The 22,457-nt window shown below is 45.9% G+C and overlaps 1 protein-coding gene and 1 pseudogene across 3 annotated transcripts in view; one reads left to right on the top strand and one right to left on the bottom strand.

Annotated features, from left to right (window-relative positions):
• RGL1 (ral guanine nucleotide dissociation stimulator like 1) overlaps window positions 1-22,457 on the bottom strand; it is a 257,819-nt gene that overhangs the window by 117,391 nt on the left and 117,971 nt on the right. The window contains exons 1-2 of one of the 3 annotated variants that reach the window (XM_074349936.1): window positions 2,703-2,912; window positions 1,592-1,702 (exon numbers count right to left, since the gene is read on the bottom strand). The exons of 1 other annotated variant lie outside the window; for it this stretch is intronic. In XM_074349936.1, the coding sequence (XP_074206037.1) occupies window positions 1,592-1,702; window positions 2,703-2,729 (138 nt within the window). In that variant the 5' untranslated portion in view covers window positions 2,730-2,912. Of the gene's footprint in view, window positions 1-1,591; window positions 1,703-2,702; window positions 2,913-22,457 lie in introns of those variants that run through there. One more of the 3 variants, XM_074349938.1, reaches the window with a different exon arrangement.
• LOC105069008 (histone H3.3A-like) lies at window positions 16,082-16,750 on the top strand (annotated as a pseudogene).

Genomic DNA, 22,457 nt, shown 5'->3' with positions numbered 1-22,457 from the left:
TGTGTTTGGCTAAAACCTGAAACGGCCACCCAACCAACATCAATCCCATTAGAAAGAGAGGAGCAACCTGGCATCGGAGAATGTCCTGACCCCTTTGAAGGCGGCTGCTTCAGAACTTGTGAATCATTTTGAAACAGTCAGTCGGGCCAAACCACATCAACAGTCACGTTTAAATAAAATGCATACACACACCCGCCAAACACAAAGCGCTGACTTGTCAGAATTCCGGCTCTGCTTTCCCTGTCAGGTCTGCTGGTGATGCACCAAGTCCATTTCAGAATCATGCTCCGAGTCAGGTGCCTACTTTGTAAGTGAGAACCTCAGGTTTTCAAAGGAAAGGTTCCGAGCTCTCCAGGCCACACCTGCAGCTGTCACTCACCGTTTACTGCCCTAGTGGGTGGACAGAGCAGGAAAGGCCTGACCTGAAGCGGCTGGGGAAGCCCGAAGCAGTGAACGCCTGTGTCAGCAGCCCGGCAGCCCCGCGGCAGAGGAAATCACTGCCGCTGGCCGTCCTGCCTTCGGCTCCAGGAGTTGCAAGCCATGTGTTGCCTCTAGTCTTAACATGAAGTCCCTGGCAGTTTTGTTTCCTGCCCTTCACACGCCACCTTTGGATGCTGTTCAAAACACTCAATTTCCGGAAACTCAAAGCCAGTCAAGATTGGATGCGGGTGCAGAACCTTCTTCACTGTCACGCCTGTCACCTGTGATGCCCGAGTGTGGCTAGAATAAGGCCTGGGAGACCGCACTCCGTCCCCTCTGCTCGCCTACCACTGTGTTCTTTCTCAAGGTTTTCGGCGTCCCCTCTGACTGCTCCCTGAGGATTACTTCTATCTCCAGATTCAGAACTTCTCCGTTCCTTCACATGCCCACGTTTGCCCAAGACTTCCATTCCTCACAACCCCTTTAGGTGGGATGTGTTGAAGGATCCATTAGGCGAGAATGAATAATTTCCATGAACCTACCTAACACTTTCAAATCTTGGTGGAAAGAAATCTGGTTTAGGAAAGCAGTGCTTCACCAAAGAGCCGGCACTCTGCGCACCCTACGCGTCAAATCATGGGCACTAAGCACGCATTTGCCTCCTCCTGGGATGTTGAAAGGAGGTGATATCTGCCACCACCACCCCCCCCCAGGGGAGGCAGATTTGGAAGGCTCTGCCCCCTGAGCATTCTGGGTACTTGGTAAAGGTGCAGGAGTCAGCATCCATGGGGCGGGTTAAGGGGGGAGACAGGGAGAGAAAAGGGTGCGTCTGGGCCAAACGGCTCTTGCTTAACCCAGTGTTACTTTCTGGTCCTGTTACTCCGTGTCACTTTCTGCCACTCCACCCCCACTCTATTTGCCAAATACCTCAAGATGTTTCTAAGAGGTTCTGAATTATTGACAAACCTAGGGAAGATGCTTTGGAAAACATTAAGTACAAAAACAGATCTGTACCGCTAGTGCAAACACTTGGTCATTGGCAGTTTCCTTTTTAAGGCCAAAGAGAAGAAAAGACGGGGAAAAAAAGCCTGCCTCTGCTAAATAATAATGGTATTCACAGAACAACAGACACTGCAAGTCCAAACTTCACAGTCTCCCCAGCTTTACTCACCCCTAGCCATCTTGCTCCTTTATTGGCAGCCTGTTGAATCTGGACTCTTTTGAGGGTGACATGGTAAACAGCTCCTTCCTCTACCTCTTCACCCCAGTCCTGAATCGAGCTCTGCCAGGGGAATGGGACAAAGAGAAAGAAAAAGAGTATTTTTTTTTCCTCTCTGCTAACCACAATCTATCCCAGCTGCTTCGCTGCTTCCAACAGCACTCAGGGCATAAGATGGGCTGTTCAAAATAAATATTAGAATCAGAGCAACACGAGACACATTGCGATAGAGGGAACGCTGAGATTTTTTTGGCCCCCAGCCCTTTCCTGTGGTATCAGGATCCCCGGACTTTTCCATTTAGTTATTTTTCCTAGACTCGCTCACATATCTTAAATAGCTTTTTTTTAAGTCTTTTTTTTTTCCTTCTTAAAGAAACTGGTTTAGTCGTGATGAACTGTGCCTCCTTCAGTGAGAGGAAAAAGAATTCACTTGCAGAAAAAGTTTGTCCTTTTACAAGTGGCTCCGTTATTTGAGCAAACTACATTTTAAAATTTGCCACAAACAAGTGTTTAAAATGCCAAGAGTCCTCGCTCCTTTGGAGTGAAATGTTTTTGGCATGTCTTTTTTCTCCTTTGGAACCCCCAGTTAGCGGGAGGTAGAAAGTTTTTTTAATTTCCGTCCAATAATCTGGCAAGTGCAGAAAAAGCAACCCATCAACCGTGTGCAGCGACCCCCTGGGGTTCCCCCCCCCGTGCAGCGGCCCCCTGGGGTCCCCCACCCCCCCACCCCGTCCCCGACTAAACTCCAAGTTTGCGATGCAGAGCGGCTGGGACGCAGGAGCGCTCCTCGGCTCGCCCGGACTCGCGGTTCTCTTGCCTTCAAAGTTTTCCTTTCCTGACACACATCTTCCCTAGGCACACCAAGGGCAGCTGCTGAGAAAGTAAGCGTGGTTCAGAGGGAGAAGACACGCAGAGAGGAAGACGTACAAAGCCGAGGGAGGAAGCCTGGACTCCCGGGCATGGGGCCGGATTGCTCCGTCCCCTCCAAAACCCGCCCAAGAGAAAGCGGAGAAGATTCCCCAGCAGGGCAGCCTCGGGAGCAGGCAGAGGGTGTTCGCGTTACCATTTTAGCTTGCCAAAGCAATTTCATTCTCAGCGTTCCCTCCGGTGTGCGGCCGCGGCATGGTGCGCCCTGCTCCCGGGCAGACGCGGTCCCCGCCGGGCTCAGCCGCGGCGCCTCCAGCCCCGGCCCCGAGCGAGCGGCCGCCGCGCGCGGAGCCCGGACACGCGCCGCCGCCGCCGGTGCGCGCGACTCGGCCACAAAGGGAGCGCGGCCAGCGAGCGAGCGAGGGCGCCGCAGACTCCTCCCCACGCCACTCCGCCGCTCCGTGATGTCAGGCTTTCCTGTTTGCGCTGCGAGCACACGCTCCCCTTCGCAAACCGCATAGATAAAGGCAGCGGGAAATAACTTCTCCAGCTCTGATAGTGGCCCGCGAACCGCCACCCTCTCAAGTGGATCAGGTTTTCCCGATTGGTCACCAGGTGCCAGAAAAGATCCGGGGGTGGTTGTGCGGGATCTCAGTGCGTTTCTCCTAAGTTCGCTCAAAGAAATACAGGGGGAAGGGGAGGTGCGAGAAGGATGCCAGGATGGGGTCAGAAAAACGGCTGTTATCTGCCTGTTACCCACTGAATTTAGATTCAGTCGGAGCGACCCCAGTGAGACTGGCGATACGGGAAGCCCGGAAGTTTTTCATCAGGACAAAAAAGGACTAATCGGAGGGTATTCCAAAGCCCACGTCCAGGGGCTGTACAGTGTCCAGCATCAGCACGCTCCCAACAGGAAATTGCTCTGGACTTCTTTCCACCCCCCGGGTGGCAAGGCTCGTCACTGGCCATTGCGGGAGGAAAGGGACAAAGCAGGAAAGGGCTTTGCTGAGACTGACAGCACGGAAATTGGGCCGCCGGTGGCCCGGGAGGTTCTGTGAGCCTGTGAGCAGTCACCGTGGGCTGAGTTGTCTGGACCCTAGGGACACGGTGGGACAGTAACCGCGGGGAAAGAGCCATTCACGAGGAGTCTGCCAGAGGGAGAGTTGTCATCGCAGAAAGTACATCAACGGAGAGATACCAGTTGATAATTTAATCAAATCTTGGCACGTGACAAATCCATGCCACTTACAAAAATGTTAGGGCGCATGTCTTTTCTACTATTCACCCCTAAATCAATTTAATTGCCTTTAAAAAAAAGTTTTTAAAGGCTTCTCACTAATTGCCATGCTAAGGCATAAGGCTAGGCTTTGGTTAATAATGAATTTATTATAAGCTGAAAAGCTAGAGAATCAAGTGGAGTCATGTTCCCAGGGGAGCAAAATAAATAACAGTGAGGGCGCACCACGGGAAAATTAATGGATCTTTGGACGTTTGAGAGCATCTTGACGTCACTCAGCAAAGTTCCCCTCATACAACCAGAACCTCCAGGGCTCAGTAACTGTGGATAGAGGGTATGATCTTTTTATAAACCTGAAGTGGTTGTTTCTATTAAAAAAAAAATAGACTGGAACCTTCTTTAATCACCAGAATAGAGTGTCCCCAGTGTGCAGAGGCAAATCGTGTGGAAGACCTACCTCCCCGCTTCTAAAACCATCCTCTGCCCCCAGGTCCTCCAATTCAGTGATCTTGAAGAACACAAGATGCGCCTGGGGACAGTTAAGTGACCCATAAGATTAATTTCACCAGTACTTTAACCTGATTTGGGGCTGTAAATTTGGAGATTACTCCTTAAAAGTTTCCACTTCAGGAATATCAAAAAGTTTCTTCAACGTCTCCCCTCCAGGAAGCCTTTTTGGACAGGGCAGCTTGTAACTCATAAGGCTCACGAGTTTCAATCTCATCACCCTCCTCTCTTCTCCAACAATACCCTGGCCGGCCACCTGGTGTGTAAGGGGGAAAACAGGCTCCTGGCGGATACCCCACCCTAACATTAAAAGTGAACTTGGGTGCTGCTTCCCTGACCTTTAACGTCCTCATCTGTAAAATGGGACAAACATCTATCTCACAGAGTTCGAAAAAGGATTAAATAGAATATGTATACAGATCATCTAGCACATGGTAAGTGATCAAAAAAAAAAAAAAAAGCACCATTCCCTTATTATTGCACTTCCTCCCAAACTGTAATTTGCCAGACTCGCTGAAAGGTTGCTGTATGTACGCGAGGTGTGGGAATCTAACATGGCGTATTCTCACTGAATAATTTCAGAGAGGCTTCCCAAGAAAAACTATTTGTATTTATACCTGATCATGTATGTGATTTTGTCCAGATATTGATCCCCAAAAAGGACGGTTTTATGCTAGACAGAGCAATCAAATGTTGCATTTATAGTTTTTAAATACTTATTTTAAAATATCTCACCTGCAGGCAGCTCAGTCAGTGTTATCTTATTATACACACTTTTGGGTTAAAATACCCCTGGTCAATATGTGGGAAAGATAAACTAGTAAGCGATTTATAACGAAGTCTTAATTTATTTACCAGACTAACCTACTCATGACCTGGCATAGTCCTAAAAGCACAGGTCAAGTTTGGGCAAAAGGATATCAGCAACGTTTTGTACTTTTCAGCATACACATCTTCCATCTCCTTGGTTAAGTATATTCCTAAGCATTTTATTCTTTTCAGTGCTGTTGTAAGTGGGACTGTTTTCTTAATTTCATTTTCAAATTGTTCATATTAGTATAAAGAAATGCAACTGATTTTTATGTATTGATTTTATATCCTACAACTTTACTCAATTTGTTTATTAGTTCTAATAGTTATTTTGTGGACACACCAAAAAGATGGAAAGACATCCTATGTTCATGGATTGGAAGAATTAATATTGTTACAAATGTCAATACCACCCAAAGCAATCTACAGATTCAATGCAATCCCTATCAAAACTGCAATAGCGTTTTTGATAAGTAAAAATATTTAGAAATGGGGAAAAAAATCCTAAAATTCATGTGGAACCATAAAGGACATAAAATAGCCAAAGCAATCTTGTAAAAGAAGAACAAGGCTAGAGGTTTCACACTTTCTGGTTTCAAAACATATTTCAAAGTTACAGGAATCAAAACAGTATGGAACTGGCATAAAGGCAGATATGTTGACCAATGAAACCCAATAAAGAACCCATAAATAAACCCACAAACATACTGGTCAACTGCTCTTTGATAAGAGTGCCACGAATACATGAGAAAGACAGTCTCTTCAACAAATGGTGCTGGGAAAACCGGATATCCAGATGCAAAAGAATGACACTGAAAACCGAACGCTTAGCCCAAACACAAATATCAACTCAAAATGGATTAAAGACTTAAATATAAGACCTGAAACTATAGAGGAATACACACAAAGCTTCATAACATTGGTCTTGGCAATGATTTCATGGATATGACACCAAAAGCACAGGCAACAAAATAAAAATAGACAAGTAAGCCGACCTTGTGCTAAGAAGCTTCTGCACAGCAAAGGGAACAGTTAGGACATAGTGATAAGGTGACGAGTGGTACGGGAGAAAGTATCTGCCAAAAACACATCTGATAGAGAGTTAATATCCATAATATATAAGTAACTCCTACAACTCAATAGCAAATAATAGTAATAGTAACTGAATTTAAAAATGAGCAAAGGCCTTAAATAAACATTTCTCTGAAGAATACAGACAAATCGTCAACAAGTACATGAAAAAAGGCTCAAGGGGGGAAGTGTAGCTCAAGTGGTAGAGCGCATGCTTAGCATGCATAAGGTCCTGGGTTCAATCCCCAGTACTTCTTTCAAAAATAACCTTGAATGCCCCCCCTTGCCAAAAATAAAATAATTAAATAATACAATAATAAATAAATAAAATATTTTTAAAAAACATTAAATTAAAAATTATTAAAAGAAAAGAAGCTCAACACAACTAATCATCAGGGAAATGCAAATCAAAACCACAGTGAGATATCACCTCACACCTCTTACGACGGCCATTATTATTATTTTTCTCTTTTTAGGGTGGCCATTATTAAAAAAATATTCACAAACATTGACAAGGATGTGGAGAAAAGGGAACCCTTGTACACTGTTGGTAAGAATGTCAACTGGTACAATCATTACAGAAAACAATGTGGAGACTCCTCAATAAATTAAGAGTAGAACTAGCACGTGATCCAGCAATCCCACTTCTGGGTATTTATCCAAAAGAATTTAAATCAAGATCTCAAAGAGATCTGAGTTCTCCCACATTCACTGCAGCACTATTCATGATAACCAAGATGTGGAAACAACCTCATTGTCCAACGATGGATGAACGGATAAAGAAGAAGTGGTGTATACAGACAATGGAATATTACTCAGCCTGAAGAAAGGACATCCCGTCACATACGAGTCTAGAGGTCATTACGCTGAGTAAAACAAGGCAGTCACAGAAGGGTAAATACTGCATGGTTCCACTTACACGAGTAGCTAAAGCAGGCAGAGTCTTAGAAGCAGAAAGTAGAACAGTGGTTACCAGGGGCTGAGGGAGCGGGGAATAGGGAGCTGCTGTTCAGTGTGCATCACATCTCAGTTATGCAAGATGAAGAAATACTAGAGATCTATGGACAATATTGTGCTTATAGTAAGGTGATGTGCTGCACCCTTGAAGATGTGTTCAAGTCGAGGGAGAGGGAAAAGAGAGCAGAGAAGACCGATATTTAAAGCAACAGGGCGTTGCTGGGACTAGTTCCATGTTGTCACGTTTGGTGCTCACTGACAGTCAGCAGCAACAGAAGAGTCTTAGGGCAGAACAGGAAAGAGGGAAGAGGTGTGGAAGGACTCTAAGCTAGGGAAAAAGAAAAACAAACACAAACACAGAAACAAACTTTCTCGCTTTACAGTTCCACCAGAGCCAATAAATAGAGAACCGGAAAGCGCAAACACAAGCAGCTGGTGTGCAGATTCTATAAGCGACTCTGTCTAGAAGTGGGAATATACTGTTTACACTCTCCATTCATTCATTTACTCATTCTCTGGCCTCTATGACACCATGCTTTTCTAGACTTTATTCTACATCTCTAGCTGAAAGGAGATGTGAAAAATATAAAAATTATGACAAGATGCTTTTATGTATGTGGGTTGACATAGAGTCAATACTCCTGTGGCTGGGTGAATGATGAGACATCTGGTGTGCGAGGGCCAGGAGTTGAATTCCAGCCCCAGACAACTTGTCAACCAAGAGTCTGCCCCCCACTTCTCACAGCCTTGGTGTCTGCCTCTGGTTTCCTTTCATGCTTATCATGAGCGTTAAATAAACCATCTATATAAAGCATCTAACAGAATAAACGCTGCTATCTAAAGCACCCAATAGAATACTTGGAACATAGGGGGCCTTGAGTGAAAATCTATCTCCCTCCCTCCCTACCCCCACCCTCTTTGTCTGTAATGTAATCTGTGTTCATTGACTGCTCTTGGCGTGAATCTGCCTGTTCTTTAGGTGTTTGCTTAGGTAGCAGACGGCACTGCAGGACAGAAAAGTAAAAGCGATGCAAGTGTAACAGACATTGTACTTGGAAATCAGTAGTTAACACTCGTCTTGGAGATGGTGATATTGGCGTAAGATGGTCAGAGATGGGAAAGCCTTGGTTTTGTCCTCAAACTCAATGCCGGACTAGGATGTCCTACGCCCCAGCTACACGGTCAGAGGAAAACAGTCCTAAGACAGCAATAGTAATAATAATAACAAAGCAGCTGTGTGAAAAGAGTTAAATAAGTGAGAGGGCAGGATTCTCCTCCCTGACCTGACAGGTGAGGACGGCTGAGTGCCCGCTGCCTGGGTTTGCCTACAGCCCTTACCTAAACAGGTGAGTTTCAGAACCTTCCCCACTTTTGAATGGAATTGATAATAGACATTTTGCAACACGTTATTCACAAATACACCTTTAGCTGTTTGGAGGTCCCTAAAAGAAGCAAACAACTTTGGGTGGAGGACATAAGCAAATATTTGTTACTTCTTAACTCCTTTCCCCAACAAATATCAAAGCGTTGTCAAAATTCAACCTACTTAATCCTTTCCACATCCCCAGGAAATGCTGCTCCCTACCCCAGGCTTGCAGGCTGGGGTGCTCATTAACGTTCCATCTTCAGCTTCCCACCATCAGCTGAAGAGGCATCCGGAGGCAGCCTATCAGCGCGGCACCCTGCGATGGCTGTTTCTAGCTATGCTAACTGGCGTTGCCCCACTCACCTCCTCTTGGCTTGAACTTTCAACCTTGCTTTGCAAAAGGTAAGGGGCCAGTCATGCTTGGTTAAAGATGACCGGTCCTCTTTAAGCTGTAGACAATTGCTTCGATTTTCTGAGAGCCCAGAAGTGATTTTTATTAATTATCACAGAGATGCTATGAGGTATATGTTAAAATTTTTCAATGCTGTTATTAGGTTGTTTTTTTTTTTTTTTCATTTAGGCAAGCAAATTACAAGTCAGTTTTAGATGGACCTACTACAACTGAAAAAGAGGCTGCCCTAGGGGGTAGAAAATGGAGACAGAAGAAACATAAACAAATTGCACTCAGACAGATGGCAGGCCAAAGGCAGGGGCTTCCTCTGGCCGTGATGACACACACTGACCGGCTGTTGGTGGTCACTCTTAATTGTTGGTGATGCTTCTCCGAGGAGGAAGCTGGTTACTTGAACACTATTTGTAACTTGGGCTAATGAGCATCAGAAGCTCATCTAATTATAGATTTCTGTGAAAGAAAAAAAGGACACACAGAAATGTTTTCTCATGATGGAAAAGATCAAAGCAGACGACAACCAGCTCAGACACAATGCCAGGTCTGTGTGACACACAGTAAGACATTTGGCAAAGTGGAGATGGGTGACCTGATGCCATGAAGGGCATGACCAAGATTCTGGGAGGAGTTACTGGGCAATTAGACAAATCATATCTCGTTTCAGGGCTAAAGGAACCTCCTTTATCCATAATGATGGTATTGAAGTGGTGCTGAAAACCCAACTGAATTAGAGCTATTACCACATAACAGCTAGAGTGAGACTCGGCAGCAGGGACACCGGATCTGAGTCCTGATCCGTCACTTCTCTCCGAGGCAAGGTCTCTTCTCTTAAGCCTATAAAATGCAGGGACAGAAACACCTTCCTCACTGACTCACAGTGAGAATCAAGTGAGATGATCCACACCAGCCTTTAGCACAGCATCTGGCACCACAGTTCATACTCGGTGTTGTTCATGACGATGGTGGGGATGATGCTGCTGATGTCAAGTCAATGGGTTGCAAAAGCGACAAGAGACTGACTCATTCAAAATCAGACCTATAGCTCAAGATTTTGCAGCATGAAGCTAAAACGTGGTGGTACAAAGAACCCAGCAAGCCCCCCAGCCTGCCGAGTCAATGAGCAACATTTACTGAGTTGCTACGTGGCGCAGAAAAACACTATGCTCTATACTCTTTTCCACCTCCAACTGTCTCCACACCGGACCTGAGTAATCTGTTCAAATCACCACACCACCACCTCCGATTCTTAAATCCCTCCAGTGGCTCCCCATTGCTGAGGATGAAATCCTAGATCCTTCTCGTATCCCGTCAGGCCTTGGCCAGGCTGGCCCCCGCCGACCTCTGCAGCCTCCTCCCACCTCACTTCATGGACGCTCTCTGGGCTCCAGGAACCCCTGTCATCCTCCAATGGCCCCACCCCATCACGGAGCCTTTACTCATGTGATTCTCTCTTTTTGGGACATCCCTCCCTCTTCTCCTCTCCGACGTGGGCTAAACCCCCCCATTCTATGCTCTCATGGCACCATGTTCCTCCCTTTGTAGCTCTGTCACAGTTGTAATTTTATTTAATTGTATGATTATCTGATAAATATCGATTTTCCCCAAACTCTTTGAAGGCAGAGGTAATGTTAGCCTTTCCCTCATCGCTGTGCTCTGTCACCTTACACAGTGCCTAGTACACAGCACACGCTCAATAAATAACTATTTGACTTGACCTATTGATAGATACATAGATGGACGCCGCGCTGTGAATTCAGGAAGCGCTTAGTAATTGTGTGAGTAATGTAAATAAATCTTAGACATTATCTCTGCCTTGAAGTTGTTTATACTCTAAAAGCAGAAATAAGGTATAAAGGGAGTAAGTGGAAAATGACTTTACGCAGCCACCGCTCAGCACGTACAGACTCAGAGAGCAGGGCAGCCTGAGAAGCAGGCGTCCGAGAAGACACCGAGGAAGTCCATCAGGTGGCGGCCACCGCCACAGCGCTTGCAGATAACTGCAGTTCCCAGTAAGGTTGTGTTAACCGCTACCTTTGGGGAAAAAAAAACAAAACACGAACTGGGGGGTGGGGTGGGGTCTTCCAGTTGGGAGGATGGAAGGTTCCAAAGATGATAGTTGTTTGGGGAAGTGGCTCACATAGTCCAGGGAAAAGGAGGTTTGGATAAACAAGTTGGTTGGTGGAGATTCTTGAATTGTTCTTAACAGGAAATTGAAACAATAAAACAGAGCGTGAACAAGATGATTCTAACACTTGTCCAGAGGACAACTTAGAGGGAGGAAAGCAGGGAGGCAGAGCCGACTTCTAGGAAGCTGTTAGTAATGCACACGCCAAATAATTAAGCCCCAGGCTGAGACAAGGTAAGGGTTTTGAAATAAAGAAATGAGTCTGAGTGATATTTTGGAAAAATAAACGTTGCAACCTAATGACAGGCAGCCTGTTGCCAGTAAATGAGAAGGGAAAAAACAAAAAAAAAGAAAAAAACAACCCTGCAAGGTTTTAAGAGTGGGACACTAGGATTGTGGTGGGGACATGAAAACAAGGAGAAAATGGGAAGGACTCTCTGCTGTGGGGAAAAAATATGACCAGTTCAGTTCTGGGGAGAAAGAAAAGAGAGAGACTGAAATGATAAGAAAGAAAGGCAAAGAGTTTCAAGTTAATAGGCACAGGAAGTTGTCTGAAGCCCTGAAGTCACATTCCCCAGGAGGAATCACAGAGGCTAAGCAGTCTCAAAATGCACCCAGGACTGAAGAAGATTGAACAAAAGTAACCAGAAAGGAGAGAGAGGGAAAGGAGGCCAGCAGAGCGTGGGTTATACAAACTCCCTGAAAGGAGAGCTTACGGCAACCAAAAATGCTCAGACCCGCGAAAGTCAGCCTCGGAATCCAGGCAGTGTGCTTTAGAACACTTCAAATGACAAAGGATTTACCTTCATCATTACCACAAGATGCTGCATGTATTTTAAAAGGATTGTCCCTGTTTAAAAACATACAAGAGTTTTTAGAAGTGATCACTGGTTATTCTGTTCTGTGACACTCTTCAATAAAATGTAACCGGAGTTAATTGAAAGTCTTAGTGTGGTCAGTTACATAACACCAGAATTGCTGAATAGCTTAAATGTGGTGTTTTCCCAGAAATATTTGTCTTTTGGATGAAACCAAGAATGGAAAGTTTCGGTCTTAAAGGAGAACTTTTGAGAAGGTGGAAAGAAAAGAAAAACATATATAATGGGAATACAACTTTCACAGCCATTAACAGAAATGCTGCAAATATGGGAACTACTCACACAAAGACACACAAAAACACAAACAGAAGTGAATTTCATCGCTTCCGAGAGTTAATTGTGAATTGGATATCAATTAGATGATGTCTTTTTAAAGATCAGAAAACCTCTCGTATATTGCCTTTGCCAGGAGTGGAGTTAGACGGAGGTTTGGTTCTTGGTACTTTCCTGTTAAACGGGCAGAATCGACTCCTGCTAACCCACACTGATCCTGTTTTGTCTGAGACATGAAATGAGGCCTATAGGGTGAAAATGTGTTTCATTTGGGGGCAGGAGAAGGGGAAGAGTCACAGCCTTTGGTTTATTTGGCTTCTTCTAAGTAGGAGAACAGCTGATGCTCTAGAAAGCTGCATACAGCTCTACTCCTACCCTGGTTTTTCTCTCCTTTTCCTCCAGAGATTGTGTGTGTGTGTGAGTGTGTGTGTGTGTTGTAGAAAGGGGAGTTGGAGGTGGCTATGGTAGAAGCTGGAATATTAGGTGGCGTGTGTATGTGGTTGGACTGAGTGTATGCATTGTGGGACTGGAGAACTGATCACACAGTTGGCCTTCGTCGCAAACCTTAATCATAAAGCCTAGTGATTTCTCTCCAGAACAACACAAGCCCACCAGAAAGGCACGATAAAGAAGGGACAGTGCAATTGCGTCATGTGGCAACCTCACAGCCAAGGAGGTAATATACTTTTACTTAGAGCCAAACAGATAATGTATTTAACATTATGTGAAGGCATTTCTCTCCTGTAACCTGCCAGGGTGCCCTGCTGTGAAGTCAGTGTGTCCCGTGCCTCAGGAACCCACACCACAGTTGGTTGAAGGCTCGTGACCTTAGCGGGAGGACCAGCTGACACTCTCGATATACGTGCCCAACTCAGGCTAAGTTTTTGGTCTTTGCCACCTGAAAAGGCTTGGGGGGGGGGGTAAAGTGGAAGTTGGTCAAGCAGTGAGAATTCCCACATTCTGGTTGGTTCTATAAATCCATGCCAGACTCAGGCTGCCCTAGGAATGTCCAGAAGAGCTCAGCATCAGTTCCAGGCAGCAAAAAGGAATTAAATTTACTTTGGGTGTAGGGTCCAAGGATTCCAGGACAAAACTGGACCTCCTAGGATTTTGTTGTGACCATGAACCGTGTGGACAAGGGCGTCATTCTAGGATGATGGAGCGGCAGGATAGAAAGGGCCCGGCTCCGACTGTTACCTCGTAGAACAGAGAGTCTGGGACTGTCTACTCTGGACTGCTTCATAAGAGATAAACAGAATTCCTTCTTGTTTAAGTTGTAGAATTGTCTCTCTGTTACAAGTAACCAAATCTACATCCCAATTAATACACCTGTTATATAGAACATAAATCAGCAGAGGTAAGACAGTCACTTAGCCAAAGGCTCAATCATAATAATCTAAGATTTACTCTGATGTGCTCTGATTCTGAAATTATTCTGGGCTCTGAAAGGGATTTTTTTTATCTATTTATTATGCATGCAATGCATAATAAGAAGCTGAATAAACCAAAGGTTGTGACTCCTCCCCTTTTCCTGCCCCCAAACTAAACACATTTTCATTCTATACACCTCATTTCTTGTCTCAAACAAAACAGGATCAGCGTGGGTTAGCAGGAGTCAATTCTGCCCATTTAACAGGAAAATAACAATACTCATGCAATGACCATTTACCGAGTGTTCACTACATATCAGGCACTGTGCTAGTCACTGCAGAAATAACTTTGAACAAGACAGTTGTGGTACCTGCCTCACGGTGCTCACGGACTAGAGGGAGAAACAGACAAAACACATATATTTCTAGTGTGATAAATGCTGAGAAAAGGGTTGGTACTGGAGTCTACAGGCTGAGCCTATGAGATTCAGGAGTTGCTTCCCAGGGAAAATGATCTCTAAGGTGAGCTCTGAAAGGTGAGATGGAACTAGAATTAGTAGAGGAAACAGATGCGGGAGGAGGAGAGAGCAACCCAGGCAGAGGGAAGAGAACAGGAGAAGGCCCAGGACTCAGAGGGATCGCAGATCAAACAGAATCCTAGACACGGCCCAGTAGTTCACAAAGTGCTCCAAACATGCTGGTAACTACACATCTTCCCTAAAAATTAAGTAGAGCCACAGCTTCACTTTCTGAGCACTAACTTGGCTTAATAGTGTAATACACTACCTGGACACATGTGCCTTGGAAATACGAGGTATGCTTTTATTTTCTTTTATGTAATCCTCCAATCCCTCAAATAATGCCCTGTGAAGGGTCAGGTAAGTAAGTAATGATTTTAATGACTTTAACAGAGCACATACTATGTGTGAGGCACTGACTCTCACCTCCCGGTCCAGTATCTAAAGCAAGGGCGGGCGGTCCGGGGTGGCAAACAACGGAATGACCGAAGCAAGCGCGCAAGAGGGACGGGTGTGGCTGTGGGTCTTGGGTGGAACCACGCAGACTCTAAACCCCAAGCCAGAGTCCGAGTGCTGCAGTCTGTCCTGCTGAGAACAGCCAGCCCCGCACGTCCCAGGGGAGCGTCTGACCCAGGTCTGGGGGCAGGAACACCAGCGGGGCAGAGAGGCCTCCCTCAGGTCCGCCTCGGGAACACTCGCTGTTGGTGCTGTCCCTGCCCAGGGGGTGGAGAGGATGCTGGGGTCTCTTTGGAGGAGGGGGAAGCAACATTAGAGACAGTGAATGCTGTGAGTCTCCTGAAGGAGATGAAGTATGAAGAGAGTTTCAGGGGGCGGCGGAGGGGTTTGGGGAAGGAGGGTGGGGGCAAAGGAGAGAGCCGTCCAGAGCGCGGGAAAAGTGTGAGCCCAAGCTTAGAGTCAGACGTAAGGCCACGACAGACCAAGCAGAGGAGGCAGGCCGCCCAGGCCCGCCGCACCACGTGGGCACAGGCGCCCGCCGCCCCTGGGGCTCGTCTCTCGCCAGAGTGCTACGAGAGTCGTGTTGATGGAGATGCGTGACTTCACCCGGGGTAAACTGGACAAGCTCCTCTGCGCCCTGGTGGTTTATTTGAGAATTACATCGTTGGGGCTGGTCGGAATCATGTATAATTTAGTCCCCACAGCATGACTGTCACCTGTTTGCAGGTGTGAATATTTTTGTGCTGGTCATCACTAACGCTTTCTGTCATTCTGCAGTTTACACATACATTAGTTCTCTTAATCTTCACAGCAGCCCTCCAAAGCAGAGGTATTATATCTCCATTTTATGACCTAAGAAACTGAAATGCCAAGATGACAAAGACAATATAAATGCTGGAGCCAAGTCTTTTGACTCCAAATATCATGTTCATGTTACTTCCCAAAGAACACATTTTTGTTCTTAGACATTTTTGCTGCATTGTTGCTGTTGCTTGTATGTTTGAGGACTTAAGGAACCTCATGAAGTATGTTGGTTCTTCATCCCCATTCGTAATCAGAGGTGCATCCACACAGTTGCCAGCACTCAAGAATCACATCCTTCCTGGCTCTTTCATGAGTGTCTCATCCCTTCCACTCCCAGTGCTGCCATCCTGGTCCAGGTTCGTGTTGTCTGGCCTGACGGCCCCATTTGTTTGCTCACACAGTCACTCAGGCAGCCACTGTGCTCCAGGACTGTGCTAGGCGCCGGGCAGGCTGGGGGATCAATAGGGAGCCCCTGCTTTCAGGGAACTTACAGTCTAGAGGGGAGAGAGAGAAGTAAACAGGACCTTACAGAGAGTGTGAGTGCTTAACGGAGAGGGCACGTGGTGGCCCCTAGCATCAGGGAGTGAGAGGAGTCAGAGATATCTAAAGCTGGGACTTCAGTGGGAAGCAAAAGTTAGCGGGTGGGAAGGGGGAGACATGCTTAGTTCAGGGAAAGGAGTAAGACCAGCAAGGCCGTGGATGCCGACGAGAAGAAAGTGATGTCACACACAGAACAGAATGTACATAGTGTGGCGGCCTGACGGATGAGGGCAATGGGAAGGCGCTGTCGAGAGATGACATCAGAGCCAGATTACGGGACGTTAAGGCGCCCGGGCTCTATCCTGGGGCGTGGAGACCGTCGGGAGGCCTCACACCGCAGCGTGGCAGGAGAAGGCATGCATTTAAAAAAGATCTGATGGCGCTCGCAGCCGCCAGCGCACCGCCGTCGCTCTCCAACGCCAGCAACGCCTCTCGCTTGCCGAGCTCCGGCCGAAGGGGAAGGAGGGTAAGTAAGGAGGTCTCTATGCCCTGGCTCGTACAAAGCGGACTGCCCGCAAACCCGCAAACCGACCGGTGGTAACGCCCAGAGGAAGCAGCTGGCTACAAAAGCCGCTCGCAAGCGTGCGCCCTCTACTGGAGGGGGGAAGAAACGTCACCGTTACAGGCCCAGCACCGGGGCGCTCAGTGAAATTAGACGTTACAGGAAGTCCGCTGAACTTCTGATTCGCAAGCCTCCCTTCCAGCGTCCGGTGCGGGAGATCGCTCAGGACTTCAAAACAGATCTGCGCTTCCAGAGTGCAGCTATTGGTGCTTTGCAGGAGGCAAGTGAGGCCTATCTGGTTGGCCTTTTTGAAGACACCAACCTGTGTGCTGTCCATGCCAAGTGTGTAACAATTATGCCAAAAGACATCCAGCTAGCATGCCGCGTACGTGGAGAACGTGCTTAAGAATCCACTATGATGGGAAACATTTCACTCTTTAAAAAAAATAAAAGATCTCTTCTTCCTGTTATTGGTAGTTCTGAACGTTATTTTTTTTCCATGGGATCAAAAGGTACCTAAGTATATGACTGCAAGTGGAAAAATAGGGGACAGAAATCAGGTATTGGCAGTTTTTCCATTTTCATTTGTGTGTGAATTTTTAATATAAATGTGGGGCCATAAAGCATTAATGGAAGTCAAAATGTTTCAGTGAACAACTTTCAGCAGTTCAACTTTATAACAATTATAAATAAACCTGTTAAATTTTTCTGGAAAAAATTTTTTTAAATTAAAAAAATAAATTAAAAAGATCTGATCTACACACATATATATTTTATTGAGGTATCGCTGACTTACAATATTGTGTTAGCTTTAGATGTACGGCCAAGTGATTCAGTTAGAAGAGTTGTATTTTTATGCTTCATGGCCAGAGACATAAATTCTGAGATATCATGAAATGATAAATTCTAGGGCACCATATGTGTTTAAAGGTAACTAAATAAGTGTGAATATGGCTTACATTTGTTTCTAAAAAAAAAAAAAAAAAAAAAAAAAAGGATCTGATTGCAGGATGAAGAAAAGATGAGAGCAGAACAGCCCCATATAAATATAATGTGAGCCACTTCTGTGATTTTCACCTTTCTAGAAGCCGCATTAAAAAAGTAAAAAAGAAATAGGTGAAGTTAATATTTTATTTGTTAACTAATTTTAATAATATAGTTTATTGAACCCACAGTTCTACAGAGATGTATGCAGAGAGGTGAACACATTGGAGAAGTATTCAGGACGAGGAAGAGTAGAAATTTGTTACAGGTGAGAACTTACTTAACTTTAGTTCATTCTACCCACTAGGATCAAACTGATCTTCCTGAAATACAACTCTAATTAAGATATTCCCATGTTGTCACTTTTCCATTTTTCACCTTTTGCCCACCAAATAGAGCCCAGACTCTTTGACCAGCAGTGAGCCCTGCCTTTTCTCCAGCATCTGCATCCTCCCCTCCACACAGCTGGGCTGCTTCCCTCCCACCTGTAGACCGAGCGTCTGAGACCAGTCATAACCTTATGCAGAAGGAATGAAAAGCCCTTGGCTCAGCGCGCTGGAATGGAGCATCCGACCATTCCTCCTTCGAGTCGGGCCCCGTGTTCCAGGTCTGACTCCTGGCTTGGAAGTCTGCCTGCTCCCTCCGGGGCGGGGGCCCTGCTTCTCGCTCTCCGTTCCACGCTTTCCTTTTTCCAGAACTTGGAAGTCGGCCCGTAAACCAGAGTGTAGCGGCTGGAGCCTGCTAACTGCTGACCGACTCTCCCATTCCCTTACTTCTGATTGCATTTCTCAGCGCCACCTGTTTCCAGATTTCCCAGTCCCAGCACCTCCCAGCCCTGAGACTTGTCACCCGCCTCCCAATACCAGCCCTGCTTGCCTGGGTGACCGCCTTGCCGTCTGTGGCCATATTCCTCCCAGCCCCTGCCTGTCCCCAGGGGCTGATCTAGGCTCCACCAGCTTGCTGTGTCTTTGGCAGTGAACCAGGCCATTTCTAACAATACCTTGAGCTGTAACAATTGACATGCAAGGCCCTTCTGATTAGGGCCCACCCACCACTGAACCTTCTTTCTCACTCTGCTTTGTGCATCCTTTACTCCAGTCAAAATAATCTCACTGCCATTTGCTATTCATGCCCCACGCTTACGGACCTCTCAGATTCATTCCTCCCAAACACTCGGCCTGGAAAGAGCTTTCTCCCATTCCATCCCCATTTACCGAGGAATTCTTAATAAATATTAAGTCCCAAAATATGACCATCCAATATCTCCTCCGCATCCTGGCTGGAAATTACATCTCCCTCTTCTGAACTCCTGCAGCTCATTATCTGGACTTCCATTATGGATTTTTATTGCATTCTTCCTTATTTTAAACGTCTTATCTCCCCAAGAATATAAATAAACATCCTGGGAATAAGATCCATGTCTGATTTCTTAGCAAAGCAAAACAGCCAGGGGAGAGAGACAGGGAGAGACTTGGCTCGGTTTCGCAAAATGAGTAATGGTCCATCAAGGAATAGAGCTGAAAAAGCTCACACTGTCAAGTGCCTGCTTAGCATCCTTGGTCAAATCATTCCTGAAACATGGGGGGGTAAGGGCCCTGTCACTGTGGACTTTGAGGAAATTCACCGAGCATTCCTCTAGTAATAATAAAATATTATTCTATACACATGTGTGTGTGTGTTCCTTGTTTTCTTCCCTTCAGCCTCTCTACTTGGAGTTATCTCTTTGCATCTCCCCATCTCCCCTGACCCCAAAATACATCTGGAAGCCCCCATCCCCCACCCCCAGGTTTGATGGTTCCCCAAAACAGAGCCAGAATAGTCAGTCACCCAGTTCAAATCCCGTCAGCTCCTCCTTTCGGCACCTACTAGGTCCACAAGTGTGATGAAAAAGTGCCCAGCAACCTTCCCCACTGACAGAGGGAAACCCGGGGACCCAGGGAACACAGCTATTTCCCCCCCCCGCCCCCCCAACCCAGCACGGGTAGGAAAACCAGACTACGTGGGTGTTCCTGTTTATGATTAAAATGGGCAAAGTTAATTCTTGCCTCCTGAGTAACACTCAGCCTCTTGTTCCCTGTGGGGCAGTACATTCTGGACATGGAGATCCTCCTGCCCCCTTATTTTGCCAATGTCTGTGCCGCAGCGGGACGGGGGAGAGTTAAGCACATTGTGCATCATTATTTTACAATCACTTTCCAGCTTTACTCTTAGGAGCTCCAGATTCTTTACAAAACATGACAACAATCTCACCAAATCCATGTCTGGTAGCTAGAGTACTCTACCGAGAAAAATAAAGTAATTATAATCCATCCACCACAAGGTCTGCTCTACCTGCATTAGTCTGTCATATTACACATGTCTGGGTGGCTTTTGTGACTAACATTCCCATTCAACTATACAAATACACAGTGCCAAACTTGTGGTTGCCGGGGGTGGGGGTGGGGAGGGACAGACTGGGAGTTAGCTGTTTGTAGATACTGACAGACATATATAGAATAGATAAGCAAGTTCATACTGCATAGCACAGGGAAATATATACAAGATATTGTAAGAGCTCACAGTGAAAAAGAATATGAAAATGAATATATATATATATATTCATGTCTGACTGAAGAATTGTGCTGTACACCAGAAACTGACACAACACTGTAAATCGACTATAACTCAATTTAAAATAATCAATCAATCCATCAATCCTAAAAAAAAAAAAGAGAAAACACATAGTGCCAAGTCCAGGCCAGGAGGTCTGAAGGATCAGTGTCAGGGGGCCTACGATGCTAGTCAGACATCAGAATGCCAGGTTTTGTGAAGAAGCATCCAACCATGATCAAACACACTGCAAAGTCTTTCAAGTGCTGAGTCATTCCTCCCTGCTGCCCTGTCTGGGCCATGAGCTCTGTTTCCCTGACGAAGCTTCAGATGCCGATTTGATGCCAAATCATCAAAGAAGATTCTTTCTTGCCTCACAGGTTTGATGGGGCAGCAGAGCGGGTGATACCCTCTCAAAATCTTGTGGGCCTGGGTTGAGATAAAATGGTCAAAGCCCTGTCTTCCAGATACCTTGCCAGGAATCTGGAGCCCTAGTGTCCTTGTGGCAGGTACCCTGGGGACAGAATGTCACCACAGTGGACACAATTAGAACCCACATCCTTTTCTGGTCCAACGTAGGTTGAAAATGAATGTTTATGGTCTGGGGCAAGAATTACTCCATTGATTGGCTTCAGGGCCTGATGGCTCCTCAAGGGGAGGGTGGAGGAGGGAGCTGACGTGAGCATCATTTACTCACGTGTCAGATTCCAGAAGCTAAAACACAGAAAGCACATAAAGAATAAAAACAGAAACCAGCTCCACAAGTCTGAGAAAACATCATTTTTCTTTCTACTCAGAATAGACTTTTATCATCTTGAGAGTGAAAATGGGCATAACCTTTTTAAAGCAGTATCTATCAATATTAAAAACACACTCTCCCTTTGAACAAGTGATGGCACCATTAGGAACTTACCCCATGGATGTTCACGGAACGCTTCAATGAAACGTATGAACAAGGATGGTCACTGAAGCATTACTTGTCATGGTTTGAAAAATACATCAAATGTCCATCACTACAGGGACTGGTTAAATAAAAATGGCATATCCGTATAATGGATGAGTTAAAAGAATGGGATGGATCCATGGGTGCCAATACGGAAAGTTTCCCATGACACATCACTAAGGGAAAGGAGCCAAGTACAGGAGAGTATGTACAGTGTGACTACTTGTGTGTTAAAATATACACATGTATGTAGAGGAGCATGTAATTACATTCAGGCGTGTGCATGGAAGAACCTCGGGAAATAGTCAGCAGTGGCTAACTTTGAGTGAAGAACCTGAGATGGGGTGGAAAAAGCGCTTAACAGGGTAGGGTGGCATTTGGGAGAGAGATCCGACACCAGGGGAGGCTTCTCATGTGTCCCCCTCATTCGTAAAAGTACTGATAAATATTCTATTATGATTTTAAAGCATTTCTGAGTTAGTGTCTTCAACAGAAATGGGGTACGTGGCCAAAGAGGGAAGGAAAAAGGAGATTCTTGGCAGAGAGACTGGTAACATCCTGAGCCAGCTAAGCCGAAGAGGAAGTATTCCAGTCCACACAGAGGAAGAAGTTGGCCCCTGCAAAAGATGTTTACTGTGGATCAGGGCGGAGGGGGAAGTGGAAAGAAGAAGGAAAATAATTGCCTCATCTGGGCTTTTTATTGAATTTAATTTTTTCTACTAACTTTATTTTGGAAAAGGGACTTTGAGAAGAGGAACTAGCCCTTGCCCAAGAGTATGAGGGGCCAAAACGTTGTCCCGGCTGTCCAGGAAGCCTCAGAGGGAACACTCTCATCCCTTCCCCACCCCCTGGCCAAGAGCTGTTCAGCGGGAACACTGACAAAGGATAGGCCTTTAAGTACGAGGAACATAAACCAGCCTCAGAGAACAGATCTTGCACAGCTGCTCGTGGCTCCCTTCCTACTGAACAGCGTGAGTCCTTTGTTTTCTTGGACTTGGAAAAGGGGGGGAAAAAAAAGCCTTTGCTTTTGCATCCAGTCTTGAAGTGCAGCTTCCTTAATCCATTTCACAGCCTAGGCTGGTGCAGCTTATGACAGAGACAGAGTGAAGAGATGAGACAAGACTGAGACTCGATTCAAGGGGACCCGCTACACTGAGTCTCACCTGTCACACACCTTTTGTTGTGACGCACATGAAGGCTTTCTATTGGCCAAAACCTACCTCAGTGGCTTCCATTAGAGAGCAAGATTGTCAACATTTATCTGAGTGAAATATCCACGGTGTTGGCCCAGATACAAATCCTATAAAATAAGCATGACTTTAATATTATTTTCTACCTGATGGTGATCCCAGGGGAAGCACAGAATTTTCCCCTCTTCTCACGCACCATCCAGGTGTTCATCGCAGGGCAGAAGAGGGTGGTCAGCATCATGGTAAGCCTTTCTGGATAATTTCTAAATTCTAGAGCCTCTTCAGGGAAGTGGACTTTCCCCCAGGTAGGTTGCCTCAGTTAGTTATAACGTAAGGCTAATAAGCCCACGGTCATGAGCGCATTTATTTACCCCGAGGGCCAATTAGCTTTGGCCACATCCTGTATCCCCTCAACTCAAACA

Source organism: Camelus bactrianus, chromosome 21, assembly GCF_048773025.1.
Source record: "Camelus bactrianus isolate YW-2024 breed Bactrian camel chromosome 21, ASM4877302v1, whole genome shotgun sequence".
Taxonomy (NCBI): Eukaryota; Metazoa; Chordata; class Mammalia; order Artiodactyla; family Camelidae; genus Camelus; species Camelus bactrianus.
Note: the sequence above shows the minus strand (reverse complement) of the source record. Positions and strands in the feature narration are given on the sequence as shown.